The sequence below is a fragment of the Setaria viridis genome, chromosome 3 (assembly GCF_005286985.2).
Source record: "Setaria viridis chromosome 3, Setaria_viridis_v4.0, whole genome shotgun sequence".
Classification (NCBI taxonomy): domain Eukaryota; kingdom Viridiplantae; phylum Streptophyta; class Magnoliopsida; order Poales; family Poaceae; genus Setaria; species Setaria viridis.
Genome location: NC_048265.2, coordinates 20,020,549 through 20,035,951, shown reverse-complemented (window position 1 = coordinate 20,035,951; position 15,403 = coordinate 20,020,549). Strand labels below are relative to the sequence as shown.

Genomic DNA, 15,403 nt, shown 5'->3' with positions numbered 1-15,403 from the left:
GTGGTTGCAATTGCAAGCAAACATTGTTTTATCCATTTCACTAAATTCATGCCCTCAGCCAAATCGCTGGCTGCCGGGTACAAGATACATTCTGATCCTACGACCCGCCGGAGACGACCCACGCCGGCGTTGGAGGCCACCATGGACGACTTTAGAGGTGAGGTAAGAGAGGAAAAAGGGGTGGAGAGAGAGGAGGATGAGACGTGCTGGTCCGACTTCGTGTGATATAATCCCAGACACATCCATGGTCATCAAACTGCCTGAGTTGAAGGCACGCCCAGCAGCTAGTACACTATCATCAGGACCGACAACAGTTGCCTCAGTATCCAGATCTACAGGCTGGATAGCTAGGAGGCCGAGGGATGTGACAATAGCAATATCGGCGTCATATAGTCCCAAAAGCCCAAAGACAGTTGTTCTATCAGGAAGGCACACTTCAACCTGGCAGTAGATCAGCATAGAATGGCCGCAATTAGCTTGAATAAACAAAGAAAAATGGACACGGTGATAAGTAGAACGAACCCTCAATTGATCATCTTTATTTCTATTTCTGTTGAATTCTTCAACCAAACGTGCTGAAGTCACAAATCTTGTTAGGTGAAGTTTAGAGTTCCCGCAAATCTTGTTAGGTAGAGGTATGCCTGAGCATGCAAATAACATCTTATTTCCTGCACAAGATTTAAACCATTAACAAGTGAAAACAAAATACCAATTAGGAAAATTCATAAGTGTGTAGCACAATTACCATCAAAAAGAGCAAGTGAGACGACGACAGAAGATAAATCTCGATAAATTTCTTGATCAGATGGGACTGAAATGCCAAATGATTTCTCTTCAAAAGTACTGCCTGAAACAACTCGATCAGGAAGTTTGAAAAATAGTTCCTCCTCAGCAGCACATCGTTTCAACTCAGCATCAGCCAATGCCGCCTCAGTTTCTTGTACTAATTAACAAACACGATGGAGTACACCACAACTATAAGTGCTACATAAGAGCAGTATGCATGTGCAGGAAAAGGAAGAATTTGCAAATTCAAAATCAAAGACTCACGTTTTATCATTCTTCTTACGGCCATTCGATAGCCTTTTGGTACATCACTCAAGAGTTTTGGTGACTCCAGTTTGTTCCTTTTGTTTATGGCTCCCTGCTCCCTACTCACACCTGGTATGCGAGAATCAATCATCCTCCCCTTGTTTCCCAGGGGCTTCGCAGTCCTGAATTACAAAGTCAATGAAAATGCTTAGGCCCCGTAGACTTATTTTTAGCACCCGTCACATAATGTTTAGATACTAATTAGGAGTATTAAACGTAGACTATTTACAAAACCCATTACATAAGACGAATCTAAACGAGCAACTAAGGCCTCGCCTCCGTGACAATTTTGCTTGCTCTGAGGATTTTAGGCTTTAGGCTCGAGCGTCTCCGTTTAATACACATCAGTCAGATTTTCAGTGACGTGGCTTGGCTCTGAAAACACATCAGTGACAAGCAAGCAATGTAGATCATTGTACTTGCTGTGAGGTGGTGGAAAATGCACGCATGCATTTTTTTCAGGGTGTCAGTATTTATGCAGGGGTTTTGGAGGAGGACTGAGGACCAATGGTGGTCACCCTTGGATGATGAGTGATTGACAACGTTGTGTTGGATTGATGTTGCTTTTGGCTTGTGATGTGCAGGTGTAGGATGCGACGTGGCGGTCGACGGCGTGCGGTGAAGGTCAAGTGAAAGGTTCATGCCGATGGACCAAGGGCGGTGAAGGATGAACGCGAGTAGCCTTGGACCGATGGACCCGAGGAGTCCGGGCGAAGTCACGGGCGGTCCACATGGTGCACGGAATGGCGAGAGGGCATGGATGGAGACGGCGTCGGCCGAGTCAAGCGGGAGGCTTGGCGGAGGCCGGACACGCGTCAATATCGAGGAGGTCGTGTGGCGGCCAAGCGAAGATGGACGGTTTAGGCCTCAAAACCACCGCGCAGGCAGGTTTCCCAATTTGGCCCTCAAAACCGGGGGCGAGCCCGGTGCGGCCGGAGCTTTGAGAAGGAGGGCACGTGACGTCATCGCGAAGCTTGTGTCGAGACGAAGCAAAGTCGTGAAGGCGGCGGGTCCGTCCAATGCGCGGATAAAAACTTGGACCAAAATGCCCCTGCATGGGTAGTTATCTTAGTTGTAGCTGTAGGGGTATTATAGTCTTTCGTCCTGGACTATAAATAGGGATGGGGGGCTGGTTATTTCAGCACCTCTTTACTTAGCAACTCATTATCTTTTGGCTTAGAGGCTAGTCATATGCTTAAGATGAGATGAGAGAGGGAGATTAGAGAGTGATTACTCTTTTCTCTTGATTTCTTCATCTTTAGTGGGTGGATGAAGGGAGGAGGCTAGTCCTCATCTTGTATAGAAGATGTTCTCGTGATTTAGCTTTATTTGTTGTCTCAAATTGTGCTAAATCTTTGATTCCCGAACGTTTTTCTTTTTCCCTATTTTCGGAACTATTTTTGGGGAATTTTCGTTCTTCGTGTTTGAGCCGAATCTCGTGGACTTGGTTGAAGGGAAATGATGCTAGGACCTTAGGGACCATTTTTGATTCATTCCCCTTCCAAATCTCTCACGGATCCGGCTTGGATTTTGAATTTCTTCCAAACCGTGTTCTTGAGTTAGGGTTTCGGTTTTCTCCAAGATTAGTGATGAATACTTGAGATTTTCAGGATTTGTCTCATGGATCTATTTTCCCTCGGGGTATTACATCCTTGTCTCAAGTTTCATCTTGATTCATGAAGATTTGAAAGAGAATTTCTTGTTTGAAGTCGGAGGTGTTGTTCTGAATCCTAATGGAGTGCATCTTGGAACTTGTGTTAAGCTACTACTAGCCGGTCACGAGTCCAAGTGCAGGGAGTGAGAGCTGATCTGTAGGACACCTGGGATTCGTTCATTGTGCTGAAAGATCCTACCGAGTGCGTCCCGATCGACTCCCGATCGAGGCGGATGGGCTGCATTTGTACAGCTGCGGTGGCAGCCCGTATTTTCTCCGATCAGCCTATTCTCGCGAGATCATGAACAAACATTGTGAGGCGGGGTCGCCGTACCGTGCTATCATTAGCACTCAACTTATTTTTTGTTGCTTCCAACACAGAGACCTAGCTAGTACATGTTGAATCTAGTTGTTCTGTATAAAGGGTCCTTGTAAGCAAACCTTGTTTTATTTGAATTATCTATTTCACTAAACTCATTACCTCAGTCAAATCGCTCTGTGCCGTGTCCTAGATACAGTCTGATGCTACGACAGCTAAATACCTCGGTACCACTTGGACAACTTACACCCTAACCCTGCTAAAGGATGCAGTGACTTATAAAAGTTATTGGAACATTGGCACAAGGATGACTTGCAATGTATCTACTGGGAGTCAGCTCCGTGGGGATCAACACACGATCGTCGCTATGACAGGCGTTGCGGGCCGCCTTGCTGCAGACTGCAGTAGTGGTATTGTAATACCTTATACCTCGACCCAATAGTGTTATGATTTTAGCCCGCTGTGATCCATGTATCATGTTGTGGTGGAATTAGTCCCACATTAGTACTGTAAGGAAGTCTATACCAGCTTATAAGCCTTCATGTTCCAATAAATATAGCACCTCTCTGTAGCCGGCGGACAGATTTTGGACCAGTACTATCGTAGCACGAGTACATACATATTGGGCCGTGGAAGGGGGCACGGCATGCCCATTGCCACTGAAAGGAGATCCTGCATGTTGTCTGCTGTGAATGAGCTATTAGACCTCAATTAGGGGAAATGTAATACCCCCAGCCCATTAGTGTTCCGGTTCCGGTCGTTGTGACACATATGTCCTGTTTTCATGAAATTAGCCACACCTTGATAGTCTAGGTAGCTTCGGGATAGATTATAAACCTTTGATTCCAAATAAAACACCTTCATATTAATCCTTTTACACAAAACAATAACGAAAATGCAAGTGAGATGCTATACTTACGAGGCTTTCTTTGTCAAGATCGGTGAGAGATCTCATATTGCCGGAGTTGGATGGATCAGTCATTGCAGTGAAAATCTTCCCTAGCGGAGTCATATACTAGCAATCAAAATTTGCAACATAGAATCCGGTTGGTCCATTTGAAATATCAAATGGTCTTATTTTGGTGAGTACGACTTGTGAGTCTCCGTCATGATTCTATAGCAATTTCAACTTGTACACGGGAAAAGACATCTTCACCTTATAAATACGAATACGAAGTGTCATGGCCGATCGATCAAAGCACAAGTAATTTACCCTTTTTTTAAAAAAAATCTTCAAATAAAGTCCAAGCCCTCTTTTCCAAACTATGTGGATGTCCTACGGCAATTGAGGATGTCCTATGTGGCCCGACGCTAAGGTAATCCAAGATGCACCATTTCTATCGGGTTTCCTCTCGGGAAGGCATTCCTAAGTTTCACGATCAACTTGTGGAAACCTAGAGCATCCAGATAGAGACCCATGCAAGGTGCACGTTGCGAGTGTTACACGTTTAGTGCTCAGTGTTTGGTGTGTGTTTGGTCAAGAGAGTCACGTAGCTGTCGGATGCAACAGCGCATGCGCCCGAGCAATTGTGTGTTTGACGACTTAAACGGAGGAACCAAAACATCAAGCTTACATGCGGAATGCACGACGAACACGTACCAAAATAATCTCTCTACCTGCAACTTGCAACGATTAAGATGTCTGACCTGCTAATACCTGTGTGTGGTCGCCGTTGCAGCAGTAGCTCACTTGCGTAGTGGGTGAGGCTGCTAGCATTGATGCGGTCTGGTGCTTGCATTTTTCTGAATTTATTTAATGATTTAATCGGCGTTATTCTTTCAGTGGTAAACGACGTACCCGTCAACAACGAGACCCTAGTGAAATTCTATTAGTGAAAATTGGATCCTTTTCCTAACTTCCAAGGCTCATTAAGAAGCAGGCCGCCGCTTACATTTTGGGCTGGATCCGCCCCTAGGGTGAGGTTGCGTGGGTGTATTCATAGGAGCGAATGTGCGTACGTGTATGTGAGTGTCTGCGTCTGTGGAAGTTCTACGCAAGTGAAAGTGCTCATGCGACCGGAAGGGAATCAAGGGGCGGCCGACCTATACATATACGCGAACCACCAGGCAACAAAGATCACCCGTCATGGCGCATCCGGGTGCCGGAGATCACCAGGAGCCGCAGGCGCGGCACGACGCCACCGACGCCGAGGAGCTGCTCCAAGCCCACCTCCATCTCTGGAGCCACGCCCTGGGCTACGTCAAGTCCATGGCGCTCAAATGCGCCTTGGACCTGCGCATCCCCGACGCCATCCAACGCTGCGGCGGCGCCGCCACCCTAGACGACCTCCTTGCCGCCACCGGCCTCCCTCCGTCCAGCCTCCCCTTCCTGCGCCGGCTCATGCGCGCGCTCACGGCCTCACGCATCTTCTCGCTCCGCCAAGACCCTGCTGATGATCCAGCAGCAGTTTCTTCGTACCACCTCACCGCGACCTCCCGCCTGCTTCTCAGCGGCGGCGACGACGCCTCGTGTTTCAGCCTGTTCCCCGCCATCTACCCCCTCGTCCAGGAGGGCCTCGTGTCCCCGATGCTCAGGATGCACGAGTGGATGGGGCGCCACGACGCCGCCGCCACGTCGCTCTACGAGGTGGCGCACGGCAAGGGCTTGTGGGATACCTTGCAGGCCAGCGCGGCGTACAGAGCCGCCTTCCAGGACGCCATGGACGCCGACACCCGGCTCGTCATGCACGCCGTGCTCGGCGGGAGCCCCGCCGTCTTCCGGGGCCTCACGTCGCTCGTCGACGTCGGCGGGGGCCGGGGCAGGGCCGCGGCCGCCATCGCCGGGGCGTTCCCGCACATCCAGTGCACCGTCATGGACCTCCCTCATGTCGTCGCCGAGGCTCCCGCCGGCAACGGAGTCTGCTTCCTTGCCGGCGATATGTTTGAACACATTCCATCGGCTGATGCACTTCTGCTCAAGGTATGTGTCTTACTACATAGATGGCCATCTAATTATTTCGTTCAAGAATAGTAACTTAAATGCATTAATCCATATATCTGGGATGTCTGCTGCTTGTCTGTAAAAAATTGCTGCTGCAGTGGATTCTGCATGACTGGGATGATGCTAACTGCATCAAGATAATGCAACGGTGCTTGGAAGCAATAGGTGGCAAAGAAGGGCGAGGGAAAGTCATCATAATAGACGCCGTGATTGGGTCTGTGCCAAATGATGATGACGCGATATGCAGGGAGGCTCAAGTTCTGTGTGATCTTCAGATAATGGCTGCGTTTAACGGAGCCGAGCGGGAGGAGCATGAGTGGAGAAGGATCTTCCTAGAAGCTGGATTTTGTGACTACAAAATCACACGGATTCGCGGTGTTAAGTCTATAATTGAGGTCTACCCATGATAAGAGAGGGTTGACAAGTTGACGTATAACTTTATTATAGCGATACCTTTCGGCCGGTGATATATCAACATTAAGGACCTGTTTGGATAAAAATTTCTAAAGTTTAGAATTGTCCTAAACTAATTTAGAAATTGGTAGTCCTAAAATTTAGGAGAGAGCTGTTTGGATAGAATCCTAATCTTTAGGATGTTAGAGGAAAAATGACCTTTTTACCCCCAATTACTCCTCTAAATGCTCCTACACTGTTCACATATTAAATGCTTGGGGAGGGCAACAGAGGTAAAGGGGGAGTTTGAGGATCACTTCTAGGAGAAAAAGGACTCATTAGGACCCCTTGACCCTTCTAATGAAAATAGCCCTCCTAAAGTTTATGAGTACACTTTTAGGACCCACGTTTGGATGCACAAGTCCTAAAAATATCCTAAAGTGGAGTCTTAATTTTTAGGAGTGTGTATCTAAACAGGCTCTAAGTCATCCTTGATCAGTGCAATAAACAAAAAGGGTGATTATTTAAATTCTGTCACTCCTATGCATTGACTGGCAAAGTTTTAGACGTAGAGGGGTCTCCCCTTAACCTTATCCCGAGACCCCCTCCTCGGTCGTCACCGTCCATTTCAGATTGGACGCACAGGCTGCGCCCGCGGAAACGACCCAACCAAACGCCCTGCGCCAAATACTCAACTTCCCCGGGACCGGGAGCCACCGATCAACGGAAACAAGTGGATGCGAGCAACGGGTTAAAACGTATATGAATTTTTGGATTCGCGCCAAGGAGAGAGAAAAATCCATTTCCCGCTTTCTCCGAGGGGAGGAGAGGCGACGGCCAGCGGGCGGTGGAGGCGTCACGCGGTGAGCGGAAGGAGGCCACTCGTCATGGATCTCCGGCAAGAGGTGTTGCGCGGCGAGCGGAGGGAGGCCACATGCTGCGGTGGATGGAGGGATGCGACATGCATTGCTACGTCAAGCTGAGGACGCATGCTTGTCTACTACCCTGTGGGTCAAATCTCATCTCCAGGCCATCCTGCGACGTAGTAGCTAAGGGTATGTTTGGATAGGCCCCACTTTTAGCACCCTTTTAACACTGAGTTCCTAAACAGGTGTGCTAAAGTTTAGCACCCCACTTTTCTTTAGCACATCAAGCACATCAAAGGGGTGCTAAAATCTGCTAATAGTGCTAAAAGTGGTCCCAACCCACATTTTTCCTGGTTGCCCCCCCTCTCTACTCCCTGCCGCCGCCTCTTCCGCCTGGCCCCGCTGCCTCCGCCGGCCCTGCCTCCTCCGCCGGCGTGCAACGCCGCTCTACCACCGCGGCCATGGCCGCCGCCACCCGATGGAGGGCGCTGGGCGTTCGACCTCTCCGCCGGCACGGAGCCCACCCTGGGTCCGCGCCCCTCAGCAGGCAGAAGGAGGTGGTTGCTACCTCTCCGCGCGGTGGCTACCGCTCAAGCCACCTGGCCCCGCCGCGCCCAACCCCAACCCCTGGCGGTGCGCTGATCTGGAGGGGGCGCGAGGGAGGAGCGGGGAGGGAGGCGGCGGTGATGGTGGCGGGAGGGAAGGGTGGCGGCGCAGCAGCTCGGAGGAAACCCTACGGCGGCGAGGACGCGGGCGAGCTGCTTGAAGTAGCGGTGGCGGTTGGTCGTCGCTTGGCCACGACGGCCGATCCTCGCTCGGCCGACGGCGGAGACCAGCTCGTACTTCCCCATCAGCACGCCCCCAGCGCCGGCCGGTCCTCGCTTGGCCGCGGCGATGGCGGACGGGGCCGGGAGCCCCGCCTGCGGCGACGGCGACGGTGACGCCTCAGCCTACAGCGGCGGCGTGGTGGCCGCCATCGGACGGTGGTGGGAAAGCAGCTCCCTGGCTGTGAGGAGGGGTAAAGGAGATGAGGAAAAGCAGGGCTATAATTGTCTTTTGCAAACTAAGGTGCTTAAGTTTAACACACCATCCAAACACTCCAAGTTACTAAATTTTAACCCTCTATTTGAGGGTGCTAAATTTTAGCACTATCCTAAAGTTTAGGATAGGATATCCAAATATAGCCTCAGGACCCCCTTCGATGAGGTGCACGTGATTCAGGCAGTAGGCGATGTGAGGTCACAAATCGAGGTAGGTACAGATCCCTTCACGCTTTTCTTGGTGCTCTTACTCGGATCGAAATCATGTGATGTTTTTGCACTCGATTTTTTTTTGTTCTCGCTATCAGATCCTATTCATTTGGATTTTACTAGTCCATCCACGGAGCATGTTGTTTATGTGTTGACTACTTGTCTAGAGTTTTGCCTGATACTAGCAGAGGCAGGTGCTACTAGTGCATTAAGATCTATATATACACGTTATATTTCATTAGATATGCACACATCAAGATAACATGAATCATGCCGTTTATGTGTTATATACTAGTCTAGGGCTGCTTAACACTGCCAGAGGCAGGCAGGTGTTGTTGTTGTTTAAGATAGCTATACATGTTAGATTTCATTGGGTCAGCAGATATCACAATAGCACATTTACTGGTAGAGAACTGACTTTCGATGCGCCCTCTTTTAATCCCGATTTAATGTAGGCCCGAGAGAAAAGGGGTGCGCGGAGCTTTACTCCCGGTTGTTATTTGCAACCGGAAGCGTCCTTTTGTCCCAGGTCAAAAATCAGCCACCCGTGGGGACCCTTTAGTCCCGGGTGAAAAAATCAGCTACCCGTGAGGGGGCCTCTTAGTCCTGGGTGATAAGACCAACCAGGACTAAAGGTCACCATTTTAATCCCGGTTGGTGTTACCACCCGGGACTGAAGCTCACGATACCAACCGGGATAAAATGAGGTCTTTTATTCCAGTTGGAAACACCAACCGGGATTGCAAACCGGGATAAAAGGGTCTCCCAAGCTTTAGTACAAAAGGATTGCATCCCCTGTATAGTTAGTGCGCACGCGTATATTTCGCGTGAAAATTGCGTGACTTGTGACTTGCGGCGTGTGGGTAGCCTCCCTGGGACCCCCGGGGATTTATTTTTTTTTGCATTTTTTTTTGCAAAACCATTTATCCCGATTGGTATTACTAACCGGGATAAAAGGGGGCATGTCCCGTGCCTGGCGTGGCAGCCCCTTTAGTCCCGATTCAAGGACCCAGGACAAAAGACACCCCCTTTTATCTCGATTGCGTTATCCCGGATTGGTTTTCGGAAGATTTTCACCCTACCAACCGGGACTAATACCGAGTTGTCTACCAGTAACATTCACCGAACTAAAGTTGAATGCGGAGGAGATCCTACTTATGATGTTTTTGAAACAGAATGTGATTCAACACACTGATTGAATTGATAACAACGGCATTTATACATGTACATCAAGAGTCAGAACCTATCTCTACGTGTGCGAGCTGTGCGGGCGAGCGAGCTCCATGGCAACCTAGACGCGCACGGCGTGCAACGTGAGAGCGCTATGGCGCGCGAAGCGCGCGGTTAGTTACAGCAAGCCAGGACTCTTTCCTATACTGTTAACAGTTTTTTTTTTAGATATGTACTAGTTTTATTCCAACACAACATTTATGTTGTTTTTAGTTTTTTTTTGTAAATTTTGACTTTTAATAGAACGAAAAGCCGGACCGCTTATCGAACCGGTTCAGTGATCGGACCAGTTTTTCCTGGTTGAACCACGGTTCGATAATGCCTACATTTTGTGTATACTTCGTTTGTACACATGTGGATTGAGGACTAGTATGGCCATTGCAGGCGCTACCTAGACCATAGAGTCGAATTCGAACTCTCGTTCCTCTTATTTTTCTTTTGATTTTCATCTGGGAGAAATGCTAACAGGACCGGTTTATGTATAGATCGAATGCTAACAGGACCTGTTTTTTGTATAGAGAAATGCTAACGGGATCGGTTTTATGTATGGACCGAGGCTGTATTGGGCCAAATGTAGCCTATATATTGCACGAAAAATGCTAACATGACTGTTTTTTTTCCCATATGATTTCCACTCTGGCCTCATATTGGGCTGTGTTGGGCCGAATGTAGCCCATACATTACACGAGAAATGCTAACAGGATCGGTTCATGTATATATCGAATGCTAACGGGACCGGTTTTTTGTATAGAGAAATGCTAACGGGACCAGTTTTATGTATAGACCGAATGCTGACAGGACCGTTTTTTGTATAGACTGATCTTTTAGGTGAACCGAGCTGGGAAGACCGCCGGTTTGTGGTTTTCCAGTCGAACTTGGTGACCCGGCTCGGTTTTTTTTCTATGCTTTTAACTATATTTGTTGTGGACGTCTGGATCTACATATTTTTGCTAGTTATACTGTGTGATTCTACGTAGCATGCTAGTTCATATTAATCTTTTGTGAAGTGATTTTTAAGATGTAAACCCATCATCATGTTTTGAAGCTGCAATTTTTGTCACTACCATTGTACTATTCTTCTGGTAACGAACGTATACCCTTTCCTGTGAATGATTAAGTAACTAATCGTTGGTATACATGAGATTAGAAGTTACTAATGAACTCCGGACATTATATAGGAAGTAGCCAACCCTTGTTTTGAAACATGAAGTAAACTCATCTAGTTAGTAGCTAGCCATTTATTCATAGTACATATATAGGAAGTAATTAGCCCCTGTTTTGAAACACACATGATTTAACTAGCTATTTATTTACATGAGATAGGAAGTAATTCAAGTTTTCTCTACTTTTTTAACTATTAACAATACGCTTGAGATGTATATAATGTGCGAAGCTGAAATGGCATGTCATTGTTGATTTAAAAACACCTCTTAAAGATCTTCTAGGCATTTCAAAAAAGTGCATAAAAAGATATTTTAAGGTGCTTTGAAAACCGCCATATAATGTGTAGAAGGTGTTCAAAAAAATACCTCCAAAAGCCTCCGTGTTAAAAAAAATGACTACACATGACTTTTGGAGGCCTGTTTTGAAAATGCCTTCTATCACATTTCCCTTCACTGAATACTGTAGCGTTTTTAGGATGTCCTGTAAATCCTTTGAGGCAGTTTTTTTTTATCTCTACGGAGGCATTTTAAGATCCATTGTATTAGCATCTTTGTTGCAGTGTCAATTGTGTGAACTATGAACCAAGTCTTTCATTGTCACTGATTTTTTTATTTTAACTCATTTTAATTTATTTTTTTAGAAATAATCCCACCAATCTATATTTCCAAGAAGTAGCTCTTTTGATCACGCCAAGTTCCACGGCGCGACTAATATTTGAGTCACGCCACATGCAATGGTGAGACCAATATGATATGGTGTGATGGAAAAAGATCAACTGCAACGTGGTGTTGACGTGGTGAGCATAGTCGCGCCGGAGAGAAAGGTGTGACTAGGTCACGTCACTTGCTGGCTGCACAAAAAAATGCAGCTCATTTAGCCCTCTTTCTCGTTCAACATTTTAACTAGCTCATAAATTCTTAAATTCCCCAAACTCGAGTATAATCTATAGAGTGCATACATTCCATTTTATACGTTTGCACTGCAACCACAGTGTGAAAAATGAGAAATTCGATTTCTAAATAGGCTAAGATGCTAGGTGTTAATTGGTTCTACGTACAGATGAACTCCAATTGACAAGCAAAAAAGGCAGTAGATAAGCGGTGACAATATAGATGCCCCGGGAGGGGGGGGGGGTTGCGCCTCTCACGTCTCGCGAGACGGGCACCCCTGACTCTGGCGCACCTAGCGCTAGCACCGCCACACAGACACCTCGCCTTCCCCATAGCTCCCGCCATCCCCACGACACGCACAAGACTGCTGTTCGCATCCACCACTGCCGTCGAGGAAGATGCCAGGCTAGGAGCCCGCGTGCAGGACATGCTCCTTCACAACTTGCATGCCATCGTTGTCCTAGGTGCCCTCCTATCTTCTCCCAGTGCCCATCTCTGGATCACCCCTCCCTTTCACACCTTCCTACATCTCCTCTGTTTTATCCTACCATCTAACGGCTCCCCCAAATTTCATCTGGGCGCGCTGCGTTACTACGAGGGTTTCCGTGCTAGGCTCACTAACCAAAACGTTGTTAACTACCTTATCACACATGGCCATCTTGAGTTCCATCGCTAGTTTTTCCGCCTGCACTCCTCCGAAGCTCAAGCAGCAACAATGGCAGCCGCACTCAAGGAAGAAGAAGCAGCGAATGCCACCCAACAACCGGCAGCTACCGCATCGGACATGTGCATGGCTCGAGAATGTCCCCCCTGCAGGCGCTAGTTCGACACTCCTGCACAGAGCGCGACGTCAGAAGCGGATCCGCTCGGATTCAAACTTTACTCTACACATAGGCCCTGGCTTGCTCCCCTGCCGCGGCATGACGTGCGACGCATTGACAGGAAGGGCCCCCGCCCATGTCGCATCGGCGTTCACTGCTCCTGCCACTCCCACAAGCAAACCTTACCTGCAGGCCGCGCTTTCACCTGCACGCCCCCTCCCCCACCTTCATTTCACCGACCAAACCCCATCCCACTCCACCATCAGGGCTGTTGCCGCTGCCTTGCTCGCGATCACTCCGTGCGTGACTGCCACGATCCCATCTGCTGCCGCGGCTCCGACCACTGGGGATATGCCTGCCCAATGGCGTTCCTGCACGAGCAAACACCCCACCCACGCCGCTATCTCACCATCCCCCTACCTGCTTCCTGAGTGCCTCTCAACGCCATCCCCTTCCTCCCACGCTCATCGCCGCCACCCTCTACCACGCCAACCCCACCTCCTACACCACTTAGGGTGTGTTTGGTTACTGGGTTGGACTGGGTCAGAACGGGTTCGACCCCCTTCATCCCACGTTTGGTTGAAAAATGATGTGGAACGGGTTCAACCCAGATGGGAATATTCCCACTTGATTCGGGTCGAGCGGATTCCTCCAAAATGGACGGACTGCGCGGACCCAGATGGATGCCGTGCGGCTCCGTCTCGTGCTCGCCCGCGCGCCTCCCTCGGTCGCCGCCGGTGCGCGGGGAGGAGCCGGCATCGCTGGGCGGGGAAGAGGCGGTGGTGGCGGGGAGGAGCTGGCGTCGCCGGGCGGGGGAGCAGGGCGGCGTGCGGGTGGAGGCAGGGGCGGCGCACGGGTGGAGGCAGGGGTGTCGCCGGGCGGAGGCAGGGGCGGCGTGCGGAGGCCGGCTGGGGAGAGGGAGGGAGGGGCAGTGGCCGGCGGCCGGCGCAGGAGGAGGGAGGGATGAGCGGCGCGCGGCCAGCGCAGGAGAGGGAGGATGGCCGGCGCGGCGCGCAGAGTGGGGGCGGCGAAGGGGCGGCGCGGGGAGCGGGGGCGGCGAAGGGGTAGCGCAGGGGTGGCCGGTCCGAGGAGGAGGCGGCGCAGGGGAGGTGGGGGCCGGCGGTGCAGGGAGCCGCCGGCGGGGGCCGGCATGCCGATGGCCGGGGAGGAGAGAGGAGGAAGGAAGATGGAAGGGAGGGCAAAAGGAAGAAGAGGCTGATAGGTGGGCCCCGCGGCTGATAGGTGGGGCCCATAACTAACGGTGTTAAAAGAACATCCATCTTAACACTCCCAACCTCCTCAACCAAACTAAAGATTGGGTTCAATTCATCCCTCTCCATCTTTTTCATCCAAACACGAGCTGGGTTCACTCCAACCCACAAAAGTGGGTTGGCTCCGACCCGACCCACGTCGTTCTAAAACCAAACACACCCTTAACCTCCCACCTTTCACCTCCGACTTTAACCCCCTCCGTATGCTCACCTCCTCCAGCAACAGGCCCTCTGTGGGTCAGCAGCTTTCTCCACTAGTCATCGTCAATGCAGACGAGGGGCCCTACTTCCTTGGTGACCTGTTCCGCGAGCCGGTGGATAATGGAAAAAAATGTCTTGAAATGTAGCACCAAGGCTGCCCCTGTTCATGGGGTCTGCAGTATCCCCAAGGCTCGCGACATAAGGATGGTCGGCGGTGCCTCGCCACGCCGCCAAGAGCGGTCGGCGGCGAGCCCTCCCTCCGCTGGACAGTCACCACCATCCCCGCAATCCCCTCTACCTAGGGTGGCATAGGCGGCTGCTGCCCCCCAGCAGGAGGTGGCACCGCCCCATAGAGTGTTCGTAGAGTCAGACAAGGCGAGCGAGGACCATGACCTCCAGGAAGACGGTACCTCCGGCGATGAGGAAGTGTCTGATGAAAGCACTGCGCCAGATGACGGCCCAGACTACCTGGAGATCCGGGTTGTAGAAGGCAACTGGGAACATGCTGCGCACTTCGCCTTTGTGGAGATCGAGCCTCCTACTGCAGCTGCAAACCCGACGCCGCTGATCTACACTACCTTCAACATTGCTGCACCGCAGCTGCGTTTCCAGATCCTCCTATCATCGTGCGGGCTGGCCCTCCTACACTTCGGGTCCGCTGTGGCGTGGGAGGTAGGTATGCTCGTGCAGCCCATCCACGTCAATAGAACCACCATCCGGCTGGAGCGCGTGGAGGAGACAGATGATCGCTTCATCCGTGAGCCGGCCTAACTAGCTCATGTAGCGGTTTGGAACTTCCCTAAGGAGCATTGGGAGGAAGAAAAGGTGCGTGACATCTACAAGTGCATTGGCAATGTCATGGAGATCGATCCCTTCTACTTCCCTGGCTTTGACCACTCCTGTATGCGCTTTGTGACCGAGCTCCAGCACCCGCGCATCCCGAGCCACGTTGGCGTTCATCATCCCAGTGGGCATGGGATTGTGCTCTGGCAGAGTGGCCTCGCCTTCTGGTCACACGAGCAGCAGTTTGATGCAGTTGGGGACTAGATCCCCTTCTTTGGGCCTACGACGCCACCTCCACCTGGGCCTGGCCCGAATCAGGAGTCGGGCCACTTGCCGCCAACGCCACAACAGCCGCCACCGCCGCTACATCCCGCCGCCTTCATTGGCGCTGCCATCCTATGCCATGGTTTCATCAACAACTTCCCCATACCTCGCTTGCCCACTCTCCCAATTCTAATCCACCTACCTGACATCCCTGTTCCCGCCTCTAGCACCTGCCGCGCCTACCCCATCCTGCTGCTAACCTGG

The 15,403-nt window shown here is 50.5% G+C and overlaps 1 protein-coding gene across 1 annotated transcript; it reads left to right on the top strand.

Moving 5' to 3' along the window:
• Positions 1-4,955: 4,955 nt before the first annotated feature.
• Positions 4,956-6,928, top strand: LOC117847422 (TRIBOA-glucoside O-methyltransferase BX7). Its single transcript, XM_034728629.2, has 2 exons — positions 4,956-5,985; positions 6,105-6,928. The coding sequence occupies exons 1-2, from the start codon at positions 5,152-5,154 to the stop codon at positions 6,411-6,413; spliced, it is 1,143 nt and encodes a 380-aa protein (XP_034584520.1). The 5' UTR covers positions 4,956-5,151; the 3' UTR covers positions 6,414-6,928.
• The last annotated feature ends 8,475 nt before the right edge of the window (positions 6,929-15,403 follow it).

Coding starts and splice junctions, on each gene's coding strand:
- LOC117847422 (XM_034728629.2), top strand. CDS start 5,152: ATGGCGCATCCGGGTGCCGGAGATCACCAGGAGCCGCAGGCGCGGCAC. Junction 5,986..6,104: donor CTGATGCACTTCTGCTCAAG/GTATGTGTCTTA, acceptor TTGCTGCTGCAG/TGGATTCTGCATGACTGGGA.